Source organism: Myxocyprinus asiaticus, chromosome 49 (assembly GCF_019703515.2).
Source record: "Myxocyprinus asiaticus isolate MX2 ecotype Aquarium Trade chromosome 49, UBuf_Myxa_2, whole genome shotgun sequence".
NCBI lineage: Eukaryota > Metazoa > Chordata > Actinopteri > Cypriniformes > Catostomidae > Myxocyprinus > Myxocyprinus asiaticus.
In genome coordinates, this window is record NC_059392.1 from 8,748,847 (window position 1) to 8,776,319 (window position 27,473).

Genomic DNA, 27,473 nt, shown 5'->3' on the forward strand with positions numbered 1-27,473 from the left:
ACACTGCTGTAAATTACTTGGAAAAAGTCTAAGTATTACTCTCATCACTAGATGGAGCAGTTTTACTATAAACTGGGTAAATATTTTGTAGCTGGTCTTTAACATTTTTGCATAAACCCATGCAAACAATGGTCTTGTCTCAAAACTTGATCGGCTCACCTAGACATAATTTTAGGCGTGTCTAAATTACAACCCAGATAGCATAGGTACATCACCGAGATGTCTGTTTTAGATCTTTTCATCTGGAACGTCATCTTAAAAAGATCAGATTTACAAACATTCTCAATCATAAACATCTCAAAGACATCTGCTGAATGTCTTATTGACATCTGAGAGGAAACGTCTGGGTGATGTACGTGTGCTACCAGGGAAGTAACTCAACTAATTTCAAGGTCTGCTTTCAGTCTTCATATTATACCATCATAACTGCATTTGCCTAAGCCTTATCCAGCTCATTGACCTCTCCCACCAACATCTTAGTGAAAGTGGAGGGTCAAAATAAAATAATCCAAAATGACTGAAAACCATGAAACCTCTAAAACCCTGAGTTTATTTACACCAACTCAGATCAGAAGATTAGCATTGCATCTGAAGATCAAACACAATACAAACTATAGTATTTTTTTCATTCAAAGGCTCATTATAGTTCAAAGATTTAAAATTATGGTAATATTTGAATATTTGGTAATATAAAACTGATGTTACAGTTCTGATAACAGATAAACTAATCCAACTTCAACTTGTGGGCAAGTGTCCACTTCAACAGCTGGGATCAGAGTAGGTGACGTCACAAGTCGGTACAGCTGAGCTCTTGGATGAAATAATCTCATCTGAGCTTAATTCAAACTGGGGAGGCAAGAGGGGCCAGATTGAAGTGATTTATGCAACAATGTCTTGCCAGTGGTTGGCTATTGCGGATTTTGTTTTGTCTTAATCTTTGGGCAGATTAACTGACCAAACCAATTGTGTGCCTCCATTGGAATCGTGTGTGTGGAGAATTTGTGAACTCCTAGTTGGTCTGTTAAATCAGAGTTCTCCCTGCAAACTCCAGCTAGAGAGGGATATATTGCTCTGGGGAAGTACAGTGAATGTATTTGCTCTTTTGGAGATCTTTTCTGGATCCTTTGATAGCCAACTGTGAATATGGCACCAGTGTCTGACAGGTAAGTGCCATTGAAATTTTATAGTGTTTAGAGGGTCATTGCATTGGTGCTTGTGCTGTTACTTAAAATGAATGCTTTGTTAATGGTTTCAGAGCAGAGTAAGATTTGTCTTTTTTATACAATTTAATGGATAAATGCAAGTAACACCTTACTAGTAACCAAATGTTGCCTTTATGGAGTGTTTTGGAGACCTGCATATATGAGAGTCTGATAAAGTTGTATTAGCAAATGTAAGCTTATATAAAAAGTTTCATTAATATGAAGCCATGTAGTTATAAGCACATTATCCAAAAATAATCAGTGGACTAATTGTCAAAACCATAACAAAATCAAAATTAGCTTTTTTGTATTTTCTATGCATAAATATACACTTACTTAGCACTTTATTAAGAACACCATGGTCCTAATAACGTTCCTGATGTGGTCTTCTGCTGTTGTAGCCCATCCGCCATGAGGTTCAACGTATTGTGCATTCTTAGATGCTATTTTGCTCACTACAATTGTACAGAGTGGTTATCTGAGTTACTGTAGCCTTTCTGTCAGCTCGAACCAGTCTGGCCATTCTCCATTGACCTCTCTCATCAACAAGGCGTTTCTTTTCACAGAACTGCCGCTCACTGGATGTTTTTTGTTTTTGGCACCATTCTGAGTAAACTCTAGAGACTATTGTGTGTGAAAATCCCAGGAGGTCAGCAGTTACAGAAATACTCAAACCAGCCCTTCTGGTACCAACAATCATGCCACGGTCCAAATCACTGAGATCACATTTTTTTCCCATTCTTATGGTTGATGTGAACATTAACTGAAGCTCTTGACCTGTACCTGCATGACTGTATGTATTGCACTGCTGCCACACAATTGGCTGATTAGATAATCGCATGAATAAGTAGGTGTACAGGTGTTCCTAATAAAGTGCTCAATGAGTGTGTGTATCTCTCTCTCTCTCTCTCTCTCTCTCTCTCTCTCTCTCTATATATACACACACACACACACACACACACACACTACTGGTCAAAATTTTAGGGTCACTTACTCTTTCTTTATTATTATTATTTTTCATATTTAAGGATAATAGTAAAGTCATCAAAACTATGGAAGAACAGAAATAGAACTATAGGAATTGTGTGTTACTATAGGAAAAAATTCTATGTTATATTTTAGCATCTTCAAAGTAGCCACTCTATGCATAGAATTTGCAGAAATGTACTCTTGGCATTTTCTCAACCAGCTTCTTGAGGTATCACCCTGGGATGCTTTTTGAACAGTATTGAAGGAGTTCCCATCTATGTTGGGCACTTATTGGCTGCTTTTCTTTATTATTTGGTCCAAGTCATCAATTTCAAGAATGTTTTTTTGTTTTGTTTTTTGTTTTTGAATAAAATTTTAGTTATATTTTTGTCTACAAAACTAATTTCAAACATTTAAGCATACGCCTTCAGATCAAAAGGTTTTTAAGATCATGAGAAACATTTCAGTCAAGTGACCCCAAACTTTTGAATGGCAGTGTACATATACATATACATATATATATATATATATATATATATATATATACATACATACATATATATGTATATATATATGTATATATATATACACAGTATATGTATTATGAAATTTAAGCTAGTAATGAAAAGCTCCATTATTTTGAAGTCATGGAATTATTATCTAATAGTCCACAAAAAAAGCACTCAAACCAAAAGACAAAACCCTAACTAAATCAAAAGCAAAAAACGTTTTGTATTTTCTATGCAGAAATATACAGTATTATATTGCAAAATAATTTATACATTTTATTATTTAATGTAAGCTTGTAATAAAAAGCGTAATTATTTGTAAGCCATGCTGTTAATAACTAACAAGCCAGAAAAAAGCAGTCAACTATAGAACAAAACGATAAAAGTTAAAAGCAAAAATAGCTTTTTGTATTTTGTAATCATAATTATATTAAATCATGTTGAAATGTATTATTTTGAAAGAAATATTTATATTTGATAGGCATAAAGGTTGCCATGTGGGTGTACTTTAAGGTGCTACAGTACAGTTTTGCATTGAAAATAAAAATAATATCTGACAATGGCAATAAATCAGTTATTGCATTAAGTTAGGTTTACTGCATGTAATAAGTTGGTGTTCATACGTCATCAACTGGTCCTGGAAAACCTTCAGGCTCTCTAAAAGTAGCGTGTGAATGTTATAGGAAGACTAAAAACTCAGATAATCAATTTCGCTTAGAGCAAGTTTTTATTTTTATTTTCAAAAGTCGGTTGTAGCAAGTGTTTTTTTTTTTTGCTCAGATTTCTGGGCTACTTGCCGCTTTAACTGGAACAAGGTTAGGTATGGCTGGGTCTGTGTCAGTTTCAGTGGAATGCACAAATAAGAAGGTCTTTTCATTTTTTTGTCCAGCAGTTTATGCATCCTTGGACCCAACTGTGTATGAGTTTAAGACCCAGGCCAACTTTCACTATTACATCTGGCTTTGCTTCAAAACTGGCCTCAGATTAGGGATTTTTGTCCTTACTGCAAGAAAAATGATCAAGTATAAGTTTGTAAGTATGAGTTTAAGTGACTAGTAATGGGTTTAAACAATCAAACCAGATGCCATATTAAGATTTGTTTTAGATAGTATTCTCTTAATTTAAAGGTCACAGAGACATCTAGGTCATTAAATATATAGACGGTCCACATTCACAATCAACAAAGGAAATTCCTTGGCAGCTGGAATATGTGCCTGGAGATTCACAAACTTCCTCTCCACAGCATTTAAGAATCTCCTTTCCTCCCAAATTCAAGGGTAGGATTACACTCCTCCCACCAGGGGCAGAGCTACTGTGGTGGCTCCACCAATAGAAACTTTCTACAGGTCAATCTGTATCTAAGGTGGTCATGGCTGTCTCTATAGTAACCCAGGGATCTTTAGACATGTAGTCCAGTTTTACAGTTAGTCCCTTGGCATGTAACACGAGAGGAGTGTTTGGAGTGGTGGGTAGTGAATGATTGTTCGTGCCTGTAGACGACGAGTCAACTGCTTAGAGGCCAAGTTTGCATCCTTAAGAAGTGGGAGTGTGCTGAGCAGACTTTTTCCACACACTTGCGCTGCCCCAAAACAGCTGGCGCAAGAGAGAGAGAAATGGGCGAAGATTTGAGAAGATCAGAACTGAAAGCAAAGCAGAAACTAGTCCAAGATGGGATTGGACTGGTGGCCTGTGTTTTGCTGACGCCTTGTAGCTAATACGATAAAATTAGTTTTTATTGGATACAAATGGCTGTTATGGGACTCAGACCTCAGGACATGAGGTAAGATGCTAGAAGAAGATTAATTAGTTTTTCTATCACTCAATGTGTTCTCCAAGTCTTGTGTAGTCACAAAATCAAAGTTCTTTGTCTAGCTTTCAGGGCCACCTGTGTCTGAGTCATTGCATTCGGGTTGAATGGTATGTGCTTTTGAGATTTTTTTTTAGTTTTTGTTGACCTGTGCTTCTGTTATCCCAAGTGTTAAATAAATGTCAGATGAGAGAAGTGGTCCCATGTGAGACCCCTATTTCCCGCACGGATGATTGTTTTCATTCCTGGTCTAACACAGTGACCCCCATGTGCATTGGGGGTCAGCACCAGCAGGCTTATAAACAGAAGCCAATGTGATCAAATTAAATGTGCCATTTTGTTTTTTACAGAAACCTGGTTGAAACAATTTTGATTTGAGGTCTGTGTAATATGCTGATAGTCAACATGGAGAATGTCTCATATAATGTATGTTGTTTACTTATTCATTCCTTTGATATAGTCCCATTTCCTTGAAGTTTCCCAGTCGTCAGCAGATAAAAAATACTTTTCTTATTTCAGAAGCACTATTATGAAGTATTTGAATTTTTTATGATATGGAATGGGAGTCATTCTGTGCCTTGAGACTGTATATTTGTCCTCTCATTTAGCTGGTTTTCCAGAACTGTTCATTTCCTCTCTCTGTACTTTTGTATATTACATAGCCGTGTGTCAGTTTCTTGACATCTCTGGTCATTGAACACTTAGATTTTGTTGTAACTAGCAGCTTCAACATTTTGTTCATATTTGTGAAGGATTATGTACTGTATGAACTATGAAGTATAGTCACTGGCAACTGGCAAAGAATGAATCTCTTAATCTCTCTTAAAATAATCTCTGAAATGGCATGTTGATGTTTAAAAAAGTTTGATGGTCCTGGAACAACATTCTTGTAAATTACTTTGAAGAGAAGAGTCTCTCTCTCTCTTCTTCTTTCTTACCCTGTTTATGTGTATTAAAACACAATAACCAACTCTGTCATGAAAAGCCATAATAAAAGTACAAGGTGGTGAAATCATAGCTGGCTTGCAAAAATTCACTACTTTTACTCCCATAGAGAAAAATAAACAAACCAACAAACAATGTTATGATGATTTTTTTCTAAGTTTAACCCCTATCCCAAACCTAAACATAAAGTCTAACCCCTTACCTAAACCCTAAAAAAAGTTAAGTTTTGATTTGTAACTGGAGAAAAAGAATAGAGTACTGGTAGGGAGTCCTAATTAAGAGTCCAATTAAATCAAATTAATCTCCCAGAAAACTCAGTCATTTGTGAACTTACCTCAGAGAATACTTGCCTTTTAATGTTTGCTTTTCCATTCTTTGTTCCAGTGGTCACATTTAATGGCTGTCAAACGTCAAGTGCATGTTCCAAACACTGAACACCTTCAGTTTATTAATTCAAATCTGTCAAGGGCTGTTTAGAGGGTTCAGATGTTAGTTTGATGACAGTGTATTGTGTTTGATGATGGTTAGAGGTTTTAAAAGCAGTTCAGTGCTGTTAAACTGGACACTAAAATTAGGATAATGTGTCGACAAGACTTGCATTATTCTCAGAACAGGTTAGCATGAAGAACTGGTAACTGGTCACAGCGAAAATATTTGTTCAGCACCAGAGTGGATCACACAGAAAATTTGTATGTGATATACCAAAATATTCATTCTTATTCTCCCTCAGGCTTGGAAAAACAATGAATCTAAAGTTGTTTTACATTCCAATGCTATGATGACATATTATCTTTTTTGTTTTTGTTTTTTGTGACTTTAAAGACATATTTTAGATGCTGTGGTCAACATTTAAACAAGCCCTGACCAAAGTTGTTTGGAAATACTGAAAGAAACAAAACTGTCAACAGAAATTAATTACTACAGTTGGTTGAAGAATGTGGGCTGCTGGCCCAACTTTCCACTGGTCTAAAGGCATTTAAACCCTTTGTGGCCACTAATGGAGCCTCAAAGAGACCGTTTAAAATGCTAAACGTATCATGCAGTAACAGATATTGATGAATTAAGGCCTGTTTGCACATAATTATTCGGTTTTCCCTTCATTCATGCAAAATGTCACTTAAAAATGCAAATGCTTGCACTAAATTCTTTGTACTGCGGGTATGTTTCTTTCAGATTTTGGTCAGATTTAAAACTGGAGTTTGGCCAGCATCAAAGGCAGTAATTAAGTATTTAACATGTATACACACTCACTGAGCACTTTATTAGAAACACTGTGGTCCTAATAAAGTGCCCGACATTGTCTACTGCTGTTGTAGCCTACTCGCCTCAAGGTTCGACGTGTTGTGCATTCTGAGATGCTATTCTCCTCACTACAATTGTACAGAGTGGTTATCTGAGTTACCGTAGCCTTTCTGACAGCTCGAACCAGTCTGGCCATTCTCCGTTGACCTCTCTCATCAACAAAGCATTTCCGAACGCATAACTGCCACTCACTGGATGTTTTTTGTTTTTGGCACCATTCTGAGTAAACTCTAGAGACGGTTGTTCTTGAAAATCCCAGGAGATCAGCAGTTACAGAAATACTCAAATCAGCCCATCTGACAACAACAATCATGCCACAGTTAAATTCACTGAGTTCAAATTTTTTTCCCCATTCTGATGATTGATGTGAACATTAACTGAAGCTCCTGACCTATATCTGTATTATTTTATGCATTGCATTGCTGCCACATGATTGGGTGATTAGATAATCATATGGATAAGTGGTGTACAGGTGTTCCTAATAAAGTGCTCAGTGAGTGTATAAAGACTGGTGATTAAAGACAATTCATTATTTATTCAATCTTTTAGCCTTTTTTTTCCATGAACTCCACTGAGATCCACACAGGAGGGGAGACCTGGTTGACAGGGAACCTGGTTGAACTGTTATTGTTTTATATTATATAAACTTAAATTAAAAACATTTAGTTTAGGACTGAATGTATTTGAGGGAATATTGAAGGAACTGGTAAAGGGCTTTTATTTAATAAAGAATGCTCACTTGAAAACATGAAAACATTGACTTTCTTGCTCTTGTTTCCTTCATTCGCTCCTCAGACACCATGCTCCACTGACTCTCTGATTTAACGATGGAGGGCATAGTCATATCTGAGGATGCTGAAGCCCTGCCTGCTGCCTCCAAAAACACTATTGCCCACCATGAGGAGAGACTGGAACTCCAGCTGCCAGAAGATGGGCATCCTTCCAGCACCAGCCCAGAACTTGGCTCCCCTTCCTCCCCCTCACTGCCTCATAATCAGCAAGCCCAATGCTCTGCAGTATCACCAATCCAATCCAAGGTGAAGGCTCTTTCTGAGCGCAAAGTTGTCTGGAAAGAACCCGGAAAAAAGAGCCAGGACAAGAGGGTATTTCCGGGGACCTTCATGTTGGAATACGCTCTCACTGATGCTTGGGGCTCCAGCAGCAGCGATGAGGATACAGAACCTCACAAGCCTCTGATGTTCCTATCAGGAGATCCTGAGCCTCAGGTAGATCTTAAAGAGAGAGGAGATCTTGTAGACTATGATACCATCTCTTCTGCAGCCATGCTGGCAATTCCCCGTGGCCTTGGAGAAGGAGCAAGCTTGGAAAACCTTTCAAATGATGTATGTAGTACGCAAGATGAGGCTTCCCCATCCGATAAATCATGGATGCCACCTAAGTGCTACTGGAGATCCGTAAGGCCAGAGATGCCGCTTCCAAATGGGGATGATACTATGGTGAAAGACGGACCACCTTGGTCCACTGGCTCCAAACTGGGCTACCAGTTTCCAAGGGAGCTGCAAAGGTCTGACAGCCTGGAGAGCCACCTACGCAAGTACAATCAAAGTGAGGTAGGACTAGCCATGCTGCAAAGTGGACTTTGGCGGGCCGACAGCTTGGAAAGTGTGTGCAGTAGTGGAAGCTCATTGTCCTTGGCTGAGAGGGTTGAGATGAACCGCAGCCTTCTCAAACAGATGCTGCAAAAATCCCAGAACAAAGACGACGAGGGTGGTCAGATGCCGAACTCGGAACAACGGATAGATGACCCAACGCACATTGGACGAAGAGGTAAAGAGATTGGAAACCAAGATTTTGCCAAGTAAGGGACTGTTTACAGCAAACACTTTTTTTTATCCTTCTGTGCTTTTTAAAAATTGTTTTCCTATGTAAACATGCGCTAGACGGAAGTCTTCAACCATCGCTGTGTTTTCCAGAGGCTCAGATGTAATCTGTTTATCTGATGTAACGCAAGGTACAAAAGTGTTACAGCATTAATCCGAGGTTATCAGACAGGTGTAAAATGCCATTAGCACATGCCTGATGAGATGGCATTGTCTCCTCTAACACGTTTCCATATTACTCATAAGGATTACATGCAATGGACGTACATGACATCCCTAATGAAGCAGAGGTCATACTGTATAGACACAAGAGCTGGATAATCCAGATATGAGAGGACAGAAGGATAAGAATAAGAATTACATAGATTAAAAAGAACTCAGATAAAAGTGTAGAGAGAAAAAAACAGATGCAATGTTTGTTCTCTTTCTTTTTTTTTACTTTCACTTTTGCAGCACCAGATGTTGAAAGAAACAAGATGACCTTGTAAGGACAAGCGAGATAAACAATTGGCTTTTGGCTGTAGGGCTAGTACAGTAGGGGAATTGTGGCATAGTGGAGGGCATAGAGAACCGAATTGTGCTGCCATCTTATTTTTCGACAACATTGTAATTATATGAATTTAATGGTCACTTTGTAACTTGCATTCAAAAATCTATGCTGGTATTTGAGGAGAGTATTAGAGTATTCGTTTTTTGGTGATTTATTTCTGATATGTAAACCTATTATAGAGTAATAAATAATGAAAATACTATTATTTTGTCTAAGTACAGTCCGATACTGATGTTAACCTGATTTTGCTATCTTTAACTCCTCCGGCAAATGCAACTTCTGTTCACGAGTGTCTATTTTGTGTCAGGTGAAAATACACACTCTTATTTTCTTGAAACATTACATATGTAAAATGTAACAATTTACTGTTCTGTATATACTTTTTGAGACCCCCATTTTGTTTTGCCTACCTTTGGACAGGTTTATGTCTTAATTAGGGGGCTCAGAACCCATGTAATTTGTCATTTCTATCCGTTTCCACAGGTATCTGTGGCCTGAATGACATTGATTGGGATTCTGGGATATCCCTCCAAGGTAGTGAACACAGCCAAAGGTGGGCACCCAGATTGATGCTCTCACATTACTGTCATTCACATACTATGTAGGTTTAGCACTAAACTTCTCATAGCACTAATTGGTGATCAGTGCTTTCCTTTTTTATTCTTTAAACTTTCTATGACTCTCAAAAGTAGCGTTCTCTCATTACTCTTAAAAAATACAGCACCACATGTTAAAATGCCAAATGCAGTGCTGACAGCACATAAGAAGAAATTTGAGCTCTGGAGAAAACAGTTGCTGATGCTTTTCATAAGCAGAGAACCAAGATCATATCATTGACTTTTCCTGCCCCTCCTTCAAATATAACTCCAACAAAGAGTTGTATAACAAAGGAAATAGCTTGGCTGTCTTTAAACTAATATATTGCCACAATTTTTATTTTTTAAATATTTCATTTTTAAAGGTTACCTTATATTTTTATAGCTATTTACTGAAAGACTAGTAATATTTAAAAAAAAATTTGATCATGTAAACAGACATAAGCCCATTTAGTGCATCATAATAAGGTACAAACCACAAGCACACACTCAACCTCCGTCAGCCTAATTAGTGGTGACGGCCTGCTCCACTTAATCCCCCCCACTCTGCACAGGAGCTGACGTGTATCTTTCTGTCTGTCTCTCTCTCTGGCCGGCCCACAGGGCCTTTGTGTTGGGCGACAACCTTCCGCTGAGCCCTCGCCACGAGCAGGCCAAACGACTGCTGGAGAGAGCGCGTATGAAGGCCCGGTCCAACCCTCTCAAAGCCGACCACACCATCCTACCCGTCCAGAGGGACAACCCGTAAGTTTTTGTTGTCTTTTTCTCTCTCCTCTTTGGCTTGTTGGGGTTTGAGGTGGGGGGGTTGAGGTTTAGAGGCTTATGCATCATGGGAAGGGAGGGTGTCTACATACGTCTTTCTTCAGATCAAAACAAGGAAACCCTTGATTGCTCACACTTGAAAGCTTGGATGGGGAATATAAGTCTTGAACTGTATTATGTGGTGCTGGACTGAATTGTCTTTTGCTTGGGGTGGAGAGGGGCAGCTGATAAAGGGGAAAGGGAAATGATCGTTAAATTTTTTGGTACCCTTTTAGAAGCAACAGGTGCTGCTTTCTCTCACACAAGTGGTGTTGTGGACAAAACACTGCATTATAAAGATACTTTTTAAGGTTGTATTTTCTGTGTAATTGTGTGAAGCCGATACTTCTAGAAGCACAGATACAGGGCGTAAGTATTTTCATTACTGGGTGAACTATCCCTTTAAGGTGAAGGATCTTTGTTGTTGATCTTTGTTTCTATTTCACCATAAAACAGATGCAGTACGATTTTTGAGTTGTCTCAACAACTGTCTTAATAACTGTCCTCCGTAACATTGTTAATTATGTCAATTCAAATTTGTCTGTTTACTAAATGCAAAAATTCTTGTTGAGAATTACCAATTTTTTGTTCTGCTAACTATCAATTCTCAAACTTTCATTTTGTCACCATTAAAATCTTATATACGGTTTTCAATTAATTTTACATGAAGTTAACTGAAAACTTTGCCTCTGAAGAAAGGCATGAAAGACAAGACAGTATGTACAATTGTTTGATATAGACACACAATAGACCTCAACCCTTAACATACAAAACTCAAAGGTAACAATCAACAAACCTCATTAAGTTTAAAAATGAGCTCTTAACATCACCTCACAATTAACTAACAGTGGCAACAAAAAGCAACAATAACAGTATAAATAGTCAACAAACAGCAAAAAATAAGCCTATAACACTAACCACATAATTTATTCATGTTGAAATGCATGCCAGGAACTTGCAAATCAGCAACATTATTCAATATAAAAATGAAATTGTTCAACTCATTTAGGCTAGTTGGGACAACATTTGGGGAATATTGTTGGTATAATGTGTTTTTATATAGATGCAAAATAATTCACATTTCGTAGTGACTCAACAACACCCATAAGCTGGAAAAAATGTAATTTCATTTTTCATCCAATCAGTGTTAACAGTGAAACAGCAGTATTAGCTACATCTGTAATCAAAAAGATAACAGCAGTCTGAATTTAAAACTAATAAACTAAGCAAGCAGATGTCCTCCGTATTTCCAAGATCATCTTCTATGCTCCATTTCTGCCTGTCACGTGTTAAATAAGACAACTTGAAATATACAACATGTACACATGGCTGGTGCCTCTAAAGCCCACTTCCCCATCCAGCACTCTGTTCTCTACCTCAGCACTTTCACACAAAGACAGTTGGGCGAGCAGCCCCAAACGCCTGTCTCCTTGTTTGGTATGAAGACAAGCGGCGTGCATTGCATGACAGCATCCGGAACAGATTAGGGCAATTTTAAATGTCCCAACAGAACATGACACGCACAGAGAAAAATAATATTCATGGATTTGTGTAGATGCTATTAGTTTTGTTTGCCCACAAATTAGCATTTTTTTCAAAAAGCAATTCCATAAAAAAAAAAACAATAAATAAATAAATAAAAAGTTAAAAAGTAAAAATAAATAAATAATGAAAAACCAAACCAAATGAAAGGATAAACAACCCCCCCCCCCCCCCCAAAAAATGTTTTCTTTTATTATTATAAATAAATTCAAATTATATTTGCACATCCACATTTTGGTTTGAATAAAAACATTATTTAATAGGCAACAGAGAGATTAAAATGCCCTAAATGCCAGCTCATGATTTAAATAGGGGCTCTGATGAAACTAGTTTGCGTTCTTGCTCCACTACACCTGTCATGTCTGCCAGCTGTTACTTTCCCCTCTCCCCATTTCCCTCTCCACTTTTCCCTTACAGAGAAACAGCTCAGTGATGTTGGGTACACTGCTGTCAGCTTGCTCATTGTAAACTTAAAATATAACTGTGTCTCACGGGATTGATTGTTTAACACACACCCACTGCTAAGCCCCCGCTCTATAAAGTCCCATAGGTTTCACAAAACAGTGCACAAAGCTTAATGGGCCAAATAATTCCTACTACACAGCAATATTTTCATTTGCATATAGGCTGCCTGTAGATTAGTGTTCTGCGCTTTACCAAAGATGAAATTTTAAAAGAGGCTAGCTTTGTTTCCGCATTTGCTTTTTTACGTGGCACAAAGGTTTTTGTCTCGTAACAGAGTTGATTATATTGAAATGCCTTGGGTACTTAGAATGACCTTCTTTAAATGAGTAAAAAAAAAAAGAATGTCAGGAATGTTAAGGCCACATATGGAGAAGCAAAAGCAGAGAGATGAATTCCACAAGCATTTGCCCAAGCTGAGAGATAGATTGCAGCCACTTTGGCATGCATCTGTTTCTTTGTGTATTCTTTGTATCCAAGTGCACAAGAATGTAACTAATTTCTTATTTATGTATGTGTGTACAGGGAGTTGCTCTCCTGGGTTGGTGCTCCCTTACACCAGGCTCCTTTTGCGGGGAAGGAAGGCGTGGCGGTAGTCTCGGGAAACCTCAGCGACTCATCTAGTGGCGACTCTGTGGGCCCAACCCGGCATAGACGTGGTCAATCCCCCACGCGTGTGAGATTCGAAGACGAATCAGAGAAGGACGCTGAAGTGCGCTACCTGGAACGACTACGTCAGCGACGCAGGGCTGGAGAAAGAGCACAAGGCCTGTTGGTGTCTAAACCCACATTGTCCTCGTACATCAGTGGACATACAGAGACAGGACATAGCTCAAATGATTCGAAATTCTGGAAGGCAAAAGCCAAGAAGAGTTTAGCAAATGGCAATGGCCACTACAAAGGTCTGGTACCAGAGACAGCAAGCAGACAGTGCAACTCTTGTGGGACTTTCCTCAATGAGGCCCACGGGCCTAGTTTGAACTCTAGCTCTCTGTCTTTACCGCAAGCAAACAGTGATGTTGAAGGTAAGAAAATACCATGCTGGGTGGCTCCCACGCTTCCCAATCGCCTTGTCCGCATTGAACAGATTAAGGAGACTTATATTGGGACAGCGAGTCCTGTCATTGTCCAGAGCGATGGAACACATTGCAGCCCTGTGATCAATTCAGATAATGCGAGTGGAAGAGGAACGTTCCAGAAGCTGAAAAAGAAGGTCAGGAAACTAGAAAGCAAGCAGGAACCCTTGTATGTCAATGGCGTCAGAGCTCCAACATCTCCAGATTGCAACAAACTCACACCCAACGGAACTCAGATGTGTCTATCAAACGGAAGAGCAACACTGCCACTCAACCCCTATGCCACAGATCCACCTGGACCGATGAGGATAACGGGCACATGCAGCCCCGCATCCAGCAGCAAAGGCCCTGTGGCCCCTCCCTTGCCTCCCAAAGGAGAGACACTCAGTTCCTGCCTTCCCCAGCCTCCTCCACCTCTCCAGCCAAAAAAATCAGCTCTGAAATCCAGCTCCAAGAACCGTTCCAGTGGTCAGCGAACGGTCACGCTAATGTCCTCACCAGAGTACCATGTTGTACATCAGGACTCCTCAGAGGCTACGGGTACTGCAGAGAGTTGTTCGCAGGAACAGCCTTCCGCTGAGTTGGGTTACTGGGAGAACAAATCTATGATGGCAACCCCTGGGCCCTTATCTAGAATGAGCCCAGTTATGTATGCTCGAAACATACACATTCAGGGGGATGAAAGGTCTCAAACAGCAGGTTTGTTCATTTTATTGGCCTAATTGCTTATAAAATTAAGTAACAACATTTTTACACTTACTAAAGAGACAATCCCCCTACAATAACAACTGGTTAAGGGTCATGTCTAGATGTTAACTTTACCATCTATTTATTTGGAGTCCTACTGGAACCCTAACACCTTGTCTACTCCAAACACAAGTGTCCTGTCATGTAAAAAGCAACAGAACTTATTATAATCAATGATGCTGTCTACACTGGAAGCACCTGTTAACGGTGTGTCACACTGTGCCGACAGTAAAAGGGTGTCTCGTTCCATTTCGCGCTGCACGCACTGGCGCTACTACTACCAACAACACAAATAAATGGTTTAGAACGTCTGTGCCTGGTGTAGACAGGGTGTAACCCTAACCTAGATAGTAGCAAATGCGAATTTCACAAGACTTATTAAGAACAAGTTTTACCATCGAAACATGACCAGGGTAAATTGCTTTGCTCAAGGTCACAATGATGATAACTCATGCATCACACCTTGTAGGACTCAAACCAGCAACCTTTAAGATAATAGCTCTAAAATTAAGCTACTCTGTCTCAAATTATCTTTTTTTAGACATTACCACATCTTTCCCTTTGTTTGCTTTTCTGTTGTTAAGGCCAAAACATACTCTACACAAGTATGTGAACAAAGGGTTTTCTAGCTACACAAGCTTGAGTTTGTACGTTATTGCATTCCAGAATGTATCAGACCAATTCAAAACACAGTACAAGCTGAATAACATGCACATTGCAGTCTCAACATTGCCGCAAGGGATGCTATAGCAGACATTAGGGTAAACGGTCTGCTTCTAATGAGTTTTCTCTTTCAAGCCATGTCATGGCAGAGCAGCAGTTTAAAGAGAATATTGCTGAGCAAGTATATTTAAGTCAGTATTCTGTATAGTTATAGCAACTTACCTGAATAAGAAGACATCCATTTTAATGTCACAGACTTTTGAAATTAAATCTATCGACCCCTTGAGTAAGCTACAGAGTTTGTTACCACCACATAATACATACCTTGATGCCGCAAAGGACGAAGCTAATATTTATTATAGTGACTGATAGATTATAAATACATGCTAGCACAATATAATCTAAAGATTAATTAGCTTTTCCTGGAGCCAAACTGAAATTCATGGTAGACCTGTGCGCACGGCTTTAGTCAGCAAGGTGTCACCTTTGGGAGTTCACATATGTGTTTCCTCTTCACTGTGTTCCTGCTGCTGTGGGATTTTCCAGATCAGCAGATCCATACTGTCCTAGTGGAGTAATCCCACAGTGGGCCAGTCACTAGTGCAATCAGCAACTACTCTCTCCCTGTCTTTCTCGCTCCCTCCACCTTCAGCAATTTTTCCATCTTATGTGAGGCCACTTTGACAAGTATGTTTCAGTTATACCAGATGCTTCACAATGATATATTCAGGGTTCCCACATATTTTGACTTATGAATTTCCACAATTGACACATAATAATAATAATACTATTATATGAAATTAAAACCCATTGTTAATGTGGATTTGTTGTACATTATGAGAAGGAAACCATTTTGTTCCATCCATCATCCTTTGGTATGCACAGCTACATTTTCTGTTTCTACTCAGACATGGAACAGCATCAGGCTACAGGACAGCTGGGATCTGATGCAATATCCAGCAGTGCTGATACAACCCAAACTTGTCTGAATGATGGGCACATCAGAGGGCCAATCAGACCAGTGCATCAAAGGGAGAACAGCCCAAACTTTCCACAGTGAGTACAGAGGGAAAGAAATAGAGGCAGGAACAGATGAATGATCTAGTTCACAGAAACCGCTGGTAAAACCGACCCTTGCCCAGTGCAACCTCCCTCTCTGTAATCCCCTTTTTCGGTTTTGACTTTAACAAACCAGATCCTTTGCAAAGTTGTTCAATCCCAATTTAATTTCCGTGCCTCACAATCATACAGATTGCTCTGGCACTTAAGGCTCAAAGTAGGTCAGGAGCCAGACTTCCCTTTGCCATGTTTGTCTATCACCATGCTGCACCCTAGTGGTTAAGAACCACAATTATGCCAACATTATTACTGAATACAGCTTATTTTATAGTTTATTCATTATATTTAAATTATAGTTTATTCATTTCAGCTGAAAGGGCAAAAAAGAAAAAAACATGGACAGTCAAAGTGATTTGCTTCTTTAATTCAAACCATATGGCAATAAAAAGACTCAGTAGCCACATTTCCACTATTGGGATAAATGAGGACATGCTAGTGCATGCCAGGGCCAGTTGCATTCCCACTGTCACTTCCGGGGCTTCATTGTGCCTTCTCGGGGCTTTCTCTAGCCAACGGCCAATGGCCTTTGGCCTGCCAATTACCCTTGGGCCAAACAAGGCCAACCGAGGATTGAGGCGGGTTCAAAGGCGGAGTTTCACTGAACTTCCCAGTTTGTGTATCCAGCGCACAACAGTACAGGTTCTGGAAAAAAATTAATTAAAAAAAAATGCGGGCACAGTACAAATCCGTTAAAACATACGGTGGACAAAGCGGTGCCCAAAGAAATTAATTTCCATGGTTCGGTGAACTTTCATAGACGGTGTGCTGGGACATCGTCCCACTGTTAGTGGAGAGACCACATGGGACACCATCAGTTACAGTTGGTGAGTTGTCGACAGTAACTTATCTTGCTGTTTACATTTGATATAAACTCGATATTCTAGATAACTAGATAAAATGATCCCTCAGCTTGAGCTTTCCTCTTGCTTGAGAAATGGGTGGGGTGCATGATGTTGGCACCGCAGTGGCGTATTAAGGGCGGGTTTTTGGGCAACGCTGCAGAGTTATTGGCCAGATGTGGCTTGAGGTCTGAGGCTATTGGCCCTGGCTGGCCAGTTGATAGCTCTGGCCCAATTGTGGAAAAGTGTCTACTGATGTTAGATTATGCACTGAATTTGATTTATGCACAATAGCACTCATTTACAAAAGCACTGGTGTGTTTTGTGTTATAAACAGAGCATATTAAACTTATTGTATGAAAAGATTGATATTCATGTTACATTATCAAAATTGTGGTTTATTGAATGGAAAAATGTATTTTGGTCAATGTGATGTTTCCCTTATTCAAACCATTAAGAATTAATTTCATTGCAGTATGTCAACAACAAATGTAGTCAATCTGCCAACCTAAAGAGCAAAAAGTACAATGAAATAGGTGAACGTAATTATGACTTAATAAAAGCTTACTGTCCTGTTTTTCAGACTGAGGACAGACGCAGAGCAGCGAGAGGGACGACCAAAACTCTCCCTAAGGCGGTTCTTCTCCGCCATGGGACTGAACAGTACTGGTCTGCTCGGGAAGGGACGATCCAGCAGTATGGATCAGCTCAGCCTTCACCCCAAACCCAACTCAAACCCAATCCCAATCTCACCCTCAACATCCCCCAACCCCACACACAAACACCACCACCAGCTGAAGAAAGCTCCCTCACTGCAGACTATCCGTCTGGTTAGCATCACTATTATTATGTCACCTATTTGTTAAGTCTCTCAAGTCTCAAAAACTTTAATAGATTTTTTAAGATATTAATTAGTTTCAGTTCAGATGATGTGAGTAGATACAGACATCAAAGTCAAATTTTACAATCTTACTTTCACAGACATTCTATTTTAATATTTGAACAGTCATTCCCAAACTTTTCAGATTATCTCACTAGATTCAAATTGTAAACTTTGTGATTCCAAAACATATGTAGACATATTAGAGTTTTAAATGAGAGCATATTGTTGCTTACCTTTCCTCATCACACTGTCCAATTTTGTAAGTGATGGCTACTGTACAAATTAACTGGAAGTTCGCGCCAATTATTAAAATGGCGACGTTATTTGACGTCACGGTCATACACGTGCATTTAATAGCGAGATACGATTATGTGGTGTTTGAACAGCTGATACTATCTGTAATGCCTGCAAAGTAAATGTTTTTATGTCAGTAAAACAATGAATTACATCAGGCAGCCTATGCCAAACGGCTAAAATTATAACTAGGCACATTTTCTGCCCTTATAAATATTTTCATGCGCACCACATATGGGAACTACTGCATTACAAAATATTTAAATTGGAACTGTGTTTATTAATAGGGCTAACTATGTTTTATTGAGTAGATCAACATTTTGAAGGGATAAAATAATGACTCTTAAAATATATTACATAAACTATCTTCGTTATCGTTTTGTTTATACATTTGTTTGGTTGCAGTGTGCAATAGCAGGACTAATGTGTAATTAATTTGGCTAGGAAGGGGCTCTGATTATATCATTTCTCACCACTAGGGGTCTCCATTTCTCCAACTGAGGAGATCATCGTCGGCTCAAAACCTTCAAATCCCCAGAAAGAAAGACCGTTCATCTGCGTACACACCAGGAGAACAGCCCTGCAGTCCTGTACTGTCCAGGTACAGCATTTAAATACAAAATACAAACTAATACTGTATTATCATAGAACAACCCAAACAATGACAAATGTTCATTTAGAGATTTCTGATTCATAATACAATGTTTTAAAAAGGAGCCACATTATATTATATTATATTAGATTATATTAGATTAGATTAGATTAGATACAGTGTTTTACATACGGTAGTAAAACTATAGTATTCTTTGACATACCTTTGAGTAGGCTACTATGTAAATATCATGGTATATGAATATGGTAACTAAATAGTACCATGTTAACATGTACAAATAGCAAATAAAGTATTACTATGTGATACCATCCCTGTAGTACAGTACTGCTACTGTAATTCTCTGTATTATTTCATACTTCTGAAAATAACTTCACTTGATCCTAATAAATCTGCCTATTAACCCTTTTTAACCTTCGAGCAGTATGAATGAAGGCTATTTAAAGCATGGCAAGTTCTATGGAGCATGCAATGTGTTCCTGCAATGTTCAGACAGCTGTCGTGTTGTGCAACGGGATAAGTATTTTCCATTGACTAGGTCAGCAGCAGCAACTGAAACTAGAGTGAAAGAGAGAGAGAGGTAGGCGGAGGATAAAAATAGAGGTATGTGGGTTTGCCAAAGAAAGAAATGGAATGCAGGGAATGATTACCAGTTTACAAGCTGTTGCTAAATTTAGCCTCTTGTGCATATTACCAGACCCTGTCCTTAAGATTATATGTGTTTGGGTTGTTCACAGTGCCAGATAGTGTGTTTGTCACTGCTATCATGACTTGATGGCACATCTGAGCATGTACAGTGTCGTGTTTATGAGTGTGCTAATGTGTGTGTGTATTTAAGAGAGAAAGAGAGATAGGCAGATAGGAAATTCCAGCCCTGGTGACTGGAGCAAGACTACAGCTTACATCATCATCCTCGAGAACCAGTAAGAAAGCAGAGAGCTGTTACAGAGAGATGCTATAATTGGCTGCTCGCTCGGATCTTAGAGAGTGAGACGGAAAGAGAGAAAGGAAGATAGAAAGACAAGCTGATACACAAGGAGCCAACACAATGATACATCTGAGCATTGCTGTTGTTTTAAAAAAAAAAAAAAAAAACTGTCATTTGCACACTCCCCATAACTGAACTAGGAGGACAATATGTCAAAGAATTCAAAATCCTCGGGCTCTGGAGACACTAAAAGACACTTACGTGCTCAAGCTGATGCCCCCGAGCAGGCCGCAAGCCTGGGAGTCGACTTAGTCGGAGAGGTGCGGGAAATGCGGCGAGAGATGCTGAACATTTCGGCAATGCTGACGAAGTTCGTTGCTAACATGGAGGATCTTCCTGTGATACCTTGATCAATCACTGCCATAGAGCTGAAGTTCTCTGATGTGGATACAGTAAAACGAATCGATTACCTGGACTCATCGAAGAGGGAATTATCTGCTAATCCGCTAGCGACCAAGGTAGATTTGGAGCATGTCTGGGAGAAGTTGGAGGACACAGAGAACCGTAGCTGGCGGAAAAACGTCCGTATTGTCAGAGTCCCTGAGGGAGGGAGAGAAAAAGAAAGAGCAGCCATTCTAAGAACTCTATATAATTATCAAAGATTAAACCAAAAAAGTGAGACAGAGAGTAAAATTATAACAGCAAATAAGAAAAAAACAATAGAGGAACAATTTGAAGACAGATTTTTGCTTAGAAAAATATATTTAAGATAAAAAAGACTAAAGAAGATAAAAACCTCTGGATTAGCATCTGGCTACTGGACCATCACTACATGTGCTACCTGCATTTTCCCTCCAAAACACTAAAGGAATAATTAAATGGTCTACAGTTAAAAAAAAATCATCCTAACTACCACCCCTGGAGTCGCGAGTTCGAATCCAAGGCATGTTGAGTGACTCCAGCCAGGTCTCCTAAGCAACCAAATTGGCCCGGTCACTAGGGAGGGTAGAGTCACATGGGGTAACCTCCTCGTGGTCGCTATAATGTGTGGTTCTCGCTCTTGGTGGGGCACGTGGTGAGTTGTGCATGGATGCCGTGGAGAATAGCGTGGGCCTCCACACGCTATGTCTCCACGGTAACACGCTCAACAAGCCACGTGATAAGATGTGAAGACTGACGGTCTCAGATGCGGAGGCAACTGAGACTCGTCCTCCACCACCCGGATTGAGGCGAGTCACTACGCCACCACGAGGACCTAGAGCACATTGGGAATTGGGCATTCCAAATTGGGAAGAAAAGGGGAGAAAAAAAATAATCATCCTACAACAGTGATCTCCAAATTCTAAACAGACAGGTGAGCTTTAACTGGCATACAATGGCAACAAAACTGTAAATGTGATTTATACCCATCAATATTTCATCATTGCAAGCTAAAGCTAAAAGCTAAAGTTAACTGCAGTTTTGGCAGTTCTGGCATAGTTCCCAGATTGATCACCATGATGACCAAAGGCCAATCAGAGTGCAGGGAGGTGATCTATCCATAGAAGTGTAAAAGTGTGCAGGCAAGGAAAAAACACAAAGAGAAAACCCTGAGAGACAATCCTGATATTCTTTATGCCGACTACATTTAACTGAATGGAAAAAGAATAAAAAATAATCAATTTTTTTTTTTTATACTGCACTGATAACTGCATGGAAATCAGCCATCTGAGATTAATTTAAGCATGTTTTTAAAGAAAGAATTGGCAGAGGTGGGAGATTAACTGTGTGTGAAGATGAAATGCTGGACACAGACAACCCCGTTCTCACCATAACTTACAACACTAAAGGCACCATCCTTCTGCAAAGCAATGAGGCAAGCCTGAACTCATTTGAGGAAATCTTTCCTATGCTGAAAGCCAGAGTAGAAAAGGAGAGAGACAAGACCCCTGCAAACTGCTCCGACTCTGAGGAGGAGAGTCTAGAAAACCCCCCACCCCACCCTCACCGTCTGAGTGTCAGCTGAGAGACAGTCTGGCCTTGCTGGAACTGGACTTTCTTGAGTTCAGAGAACACACTCAATACAGACTGTCAGACACAAACAACACAAACATCTGTATTCAGTAGCTCAAAGATGAACTCACAGCAGCTCTAAAAGAACTGAAAGAAGAAAATCATGCTCTCTATGTACAGATTGCCAAATTAAAGGAAGACACAGAGAGTAAAGAAAAAAACCTCTCCAGAAAGTTTCAAGAGCTAAGAGCTCTACAGGAGAATACCAGAGACAGTACACCTCACTGCAGCTCTACAATGCCTGCAACCCCAACAAATGACACATACACAGACACACAGTCTGCATCTAACACACAGACACCTGTGAAAACACAGGCCTCATCACTCCAGCCTCCTCACTCATCAGACCCTGGTCCAGATGTTTTCCTTCTGATGGACTCTAATGGGAAGTTCATGGACTCACAGAAGCTCTTCCCACATCACAAAGTTACAGCGAAACGATGCAGCACAACAGGCCACGCCCACCAGCTCTTTAGAGACTTCTCAGGAAACCCCTCATGTGTGATTATTCACACTGGGACTAATGGCTTTCACTCACTGTGCAACAGTACTGCCGATGCTGTGAAGAAAGTTGCAGAAATCACCAACAAAAAGTTCCCAGAAACCCGTATTGTGATCTCCACACTTCTACTGAGGCACGGCACACCACCTCATATCATCAACAGCATCAATGCTGAAATCTCACGAGGATGTTCTACACTCCCCAACATGCACCTGGCCCACCACCTCCACATAGGCCTCCACCATCTCTATGATGGACTTCACTTACACAAAGACGGAGTGCACGTTTTTGCAAAGAACCTAAAGGATGCTGCCCTGGGCCGCAATCCAACATCACTGAGCCCCTTTCCAAAGACACCAGGACACTACCGGCCCATCCACCCCTACATGCCCAGATATGCTCCTTTGACCCCGGTGAGGAAAGACAACAGCTGGACAAGCATCTTACGTCATCCAGTCCCCCCAACACACCTGCCTTAGGCTCCTTACACACCTGTAACCCACACATATCTGCTCCACATCCACCTGCTGGCCATCAACCCCCCACAAGGAAAAAGAAACAAAAAACTGCCCAAAACCAGGAGAGACCCCACAGCAGAGAGCACAGGGCTATGCTGAAGCTGTGGCCCGGCCCCCTGCCACACCTACATTCATGGCAACCAGTGAGCTGGGGCACATTAAAGAGATGCTACAAACACTGTGCAACCAGTTATTACAGAGATAAGAACACTATTCACACACTCACACTGCACAATTTAAAAAAAAGGAAGAAAAAAGTAATAATAATTCACTAATGTAAATTGTTTGCAATGCATATGTTTACATGTACAATATATTTTACATGTTTCTCTGTGTCTTACCAAATACGTTTATCTTTAAAAATATCAATGCGTTCATTACTTATAGGTTGTTGGAACATTCAGGGTCTTCATTCTTTGACATTTGGCTTTAAAAGCACAGACCCAGAATTTTTTTAAATATCAAAGATGTCGACATTATCATTCTCACTGAAACCTGGTGTTGACAGGATGTGCTTACCCACTGTCCCTCTGGCTACTATGAAGTAATTGTGCCTTCACTTAAATTAAGTACAGTCCATCGCGGATGAGTCTCAGCAGGGATTTTGGTGTGGTACAGGGAGGATCTGGCCAAACACATTTCTACTATTACACTTGGAAAATTCCACTGTTGGTTAAAACTAAACAATGAAATTGGAATTTCTACCACTGACACATATCTCTGTGCCATCTACATTCCTCCAGCAGAATCCCCTTACCAAGTACAGGCTCAGTGAGCACAGTCTAGACATCGAGAGAGGCAGACACAGAAAAACACGGTTACCCAGAGAAGAAAGAGTGTGTGCTCACTGTACGACAGGTTAGGTCGAGACAGAGGTGCACTTTCTCCTTCACTGTCCAAAATTTAAAGAAACAAGGGACATTTATATGGATACATTTACAAACAGCATAAACAACTTTACAACCATGACAGAACAAGAAAAAATCAAAAAAATACTTGGAGAGGGACACGCAGCACTGGCTGCAAAATACATTTTAACTTACCACATCCTGAGAGACAGTAGGTGAATATGTTTTATGTATATTACCCCATTTTGTCACCCAATTGTTCACCACAGTGATCCTCAGTACATGTATGTGTGTGAATATAATGTGTGTATACAGTATGTAAACATGTTGATTAATGTTTTATTTGTATTTATTTTTTACATACAACCTCTGCTTTGACAATATTGTATTATTCACAGTCATACCAATAAAGCCATTTTGAATTGAATTGATAGATAGATAGATAGATAGATAGATAGAAAGAGAGATTAGATAGACAGACAGACAGACAGACAGACACACAGGCAGACAGATAGAAAAGAAAGAGAGATTAGATAGATAGATAGACTGGCAGGCAGATAGATAGATAGAAAAGAGAGATTAGATAGATAGATAGATAGAAAAGATAGACAGACAGACAGACAGATAGAAAAGAAAGAGATTAGATAGACAGACAGACAGATAGATAGATAGAAAAGAGAGATTAGAAAGAAAAGATAGACAGAGAGATAGAAAAGAAGAGATTAAATAAAAAGAAAGGATAGATAGATAGAAAAGAAGAGATTAAATAAAAAGAAAGGCTAGATAGATAGATAGATAGATTACATAGACAGACAGATAAGATAGACAGACAGACAGATAGAAAAGAAGAAATTAAATAAAAAGAAAGGATAGATAGATAGATAGAAAAGAGATTAGATAGAAAGAAAGGATAGACAGACAGACAGACAGAAAAGAAAGAGATTACACAGACAGACAGACAGATAGATAGATAGAAAAGAAGAGATTAAATAAAAAGGATAGATAGATAGATAGATAGATAGATAGATAGATAGAAAAGAGAGATTAGATAGAAAGGACAGACAGACAGACAGACAGACAGACAGAAAAGAAAGAGATTCGAGAGATAGATAGATAGATAGATAGATAGACAGATAGATAGAAAAGAGAGATTACATATAAAGGATAGACAGACAGACAGACAGACAGACAGACAGACAGATAGATAGATAGATAGATAGAGACACACAGACAGACAGATAGAAAAGAGATTAGATAAATAGATAGATAGATAGATAGATAGATAGATAGACCGACAGATAGATAGAAAAGAGAGATTAGATAGAGAGATAAAATAGACAGACAGACAGATAGAAAAGAAAGAGAGATTAGATAGAAAGAAAAGACAGACAGACAGACAGACAGACAGACAGATAGATAGATAGATAGATAGATAGATAGATAGATAGATAGATAATTTAATCTGTCTGTGTGTGTGTGTTTAGGAGTCTCCAGCGTGCCTTGAGTGTGGAGGATGTGGGGCGGCCAAGTGCAGTGCGCCCGGTGGGACGTGTAGCTCAGGCTTTCCCAGATGGGACCATCTTGCTGGAGCTCTCCAGACCTCCCAACGGCCCCTTCGGCTTTCTCATCTCACGAGGCAAAGGCAGGCCAGACTCAGGTAAGAGGCCGCAAATGGTACGAGTCCAAAAATGGGGACTCCTAGATAACCCTGTATCTCAGGGATTTAAACAGTTGTTCATTTGGTGATATTTCTCACATTCACAAACATCCCTGATATTCTTGACCTATGAGATTCCACTAGTCAGAGCGTTGATGATTGGTTAACACTAATTACAGGTGTGGCGTGGACGTGACATTCTTTCCTCAACAAACTACTTTTAGAAACGACTGCGTGCATGGTATATAAACGCAGGATTTGTTCGCTTAGGTTCATTCAGGAGAAAAAAGTTTGGCTTCCATTGTATAGATTAGGCTTAAGAGACCTGATTCTGGTCATAACTCAATTTTGACAAAATGTTTAGTTACTGCGTTATTTACTTCTTTAACGTAACTGCTCTGTCTGTAGGGGTGTATGTTGAAGAAATGGGCGACAGCAATACTGAAAAGCTCTACACGGGTTTACTTGGAGTTGGGGACGAGATTCTGGAGGTGAACGGCGAGAAGGTTGCAGGACTCAGTATGGACCTGGTGACCCGTTTAATGACTCAAAACAGCACTGCTTCTATCCGTGTACTCCGCCACCAACGACTCCAGCGCTAACTACAAAGACCGCAAACTTTGCGAGAGCGACCTGTACTACTGAGTTTGAACTGACTTGACAATGTTCTGTTTGGTTTATATCTAATTGATATCTAACTGATAACTGTCAAGACCATCAGATGTGAGGTCAGGGATGAGGTTTGTATAACTGGCAGTGTTACGTTTTGCTGCTCTTTTGAGTTAAGAAGAAGGTCAGGAGAACATAGTTTAGTGCTCAGTTAAGCAATAATGGTGTGACTTTCCTTTACGCTATTCCTTTACAGCACTTCGCAATAATGCATTAAAGCTAAATCGAGTTAAGCTAAATCGACAGCATTTATGGCATAATGTTGATTACCACAACAAAAAAATTTGACTCATACCTCATTTATTAAAAAAAGAAGTGTCGACAAATGCCGTCGATTGAACTTAACCTGTATTGAACCCAGAAAATTCCTTTAAGCCTCCATTATTATGACAAATATACAGTGTATTTTCTATGGTACCTCAAAAAAGGCCCTATTTAACTACATTCATTGGCTCTCATTTTTTCCTACCAAAATGGTACTATGACTTTATATTACGACAACTGAATATTATATTACTGTGGTACAGTAAAATTTATGACGGACAAGTGTAATTCAAGTACTGAAGATACATTTATTATGAAAAGATAATAAAGTATTATTGTAATTAAGGACAATGTCCATGCCTCTAGGCTTAAATGTGTATGCCAAAAAGACCAGTGAAAGATCAATATTTGTTTTTTCTTCATTTATTCATAATCTTTTTAAACATTTTGCTTTTCCATTTCATTCAAAGCCTCGGTTGCTTTTGCATTCAGACTGCTTAGAACAAAATGTTCTCCATGCTGCTGACAAATACGCAGAACTATATTGTGCTCAATGCAAAATGGTTTATATACTCTCTTCTCCAGTACTCGCGCTGCAATCGCATTGATCATGAACTCCAGATGCTCTTTAGTACATTGATTCGAGATTTCTCTATGAGCCAGCATATTGTAACGCCTCTGCAGTGCAATCCAACACCATTAGTTTGCTATCCTTAAGGATATCAGTATTACAGTACATGCAACACGAAAAGCTACCAACCTAATGTGTTTTGTTACATTTATTTATATGTGTTCCTATAAAATAAAACAACTGGCTTTTGTGGGACAGCTTTTGTTTATTTAATTGTGAAATATATGTGCTGAAAGATATACATTTTGATATCATACAAACTTGTAAGTTGTATGTTTCGCAATTAAGCAATATGAGATGCCATGCTATGTTGTAAAATTTGGTCCTGGCTAAGGGCATTTTTATACCACATCCACTAAAAAACGTTTTCATTTGAAAACGCATTGATTTTGCTGCAATTACGCCCCTCAGCCACACTGGAATGGGGTTTTCCTCCACCGAAAACACTCTCCGTTACCACATACCTTGGTAAACTTTGACATTAGTAACTAGAAAAGTAGTTCCCAAATGAAAATGGATGTGTGTGGATGAGGCCTCAGGCAAAACGTAGTTACTACATAATAAAAATATTAAGGACACAATTGTTCATTAAAACATTATCAAGCAAACTCAAAAAGTGCCATTCCTCCGCTAGAAGATATAGTCCC

General features: G+C 39.4%; 1 protein-coding gene across 2 annotated transcripts; it reads left to right on the forward strand.

Annotated features, from left to right (window-relative positions):
* Positions 1-973: 973 nt before the first annotated feature.
* On the forward strand, positions 974-27,016 carry si:dkey-121a11.3 (uncharacterized protein KIAA1614). 2 transcript variants are annotated; one of them, XM_051694230.1, is made up of 10 exons: positions 974-1,163; positions 7,530-8,522; positions 9,609-9,678; positions 10,325-10,465; positions 13,052-14,301; positions 15,921-16,068; positions 17,554-17,800; positions 18,627-18,748; positions 25,090-25,262; positions 25,671-27,016. In XM_051694230.1, exons 2-10 carry the CDS (start codon positions 7,562-7,564, stop codon positions 25,862-25,864), a joined length of 3,306 nt encoding a protein of 1,101 aa, XP_051550190.1. In that variant the 5' UTR covers positions 974-1,163; positions 7,530-7,561; the 3' UTR covers positions 25,865-27,016. The 2 variants fall into 2 exon arrangements, with proteins under 2 accessions (XP_051550190.1, XP_051550189.1); XM_051694229.1 differs by lacking the exon at positions 974-1,163 and adding an exon at positions 4,097-4,460.
* The last annotated feature ends 457 nt before the right edge of the window (positions 27,017-27,473 follow it).

Coding starts and splice junctions, on each gene's coding strand:
- si:dkey-121a11.3 (XM_051694230.1), top strand. CDS start 7,562: ATGGAGGGCATAGTCATATCTGAGGATGCTGAAGCCCTGCCTGCTGCC. Junction 14,302..15,920: donor TGAAAGGTCTCAAACAGCAG/GTTTGTTCATTT, acceptor GTTTCTACTCAG/ACATGGAACAGCATCAGGCT. Junction 25,263..25,670: donor CAAAGGCAGGCCAGACTCAG/GTAAGAGGCCGC, acceptor CTCTGTCTGTAG/GGGTGTATGTTGAAGAAATG.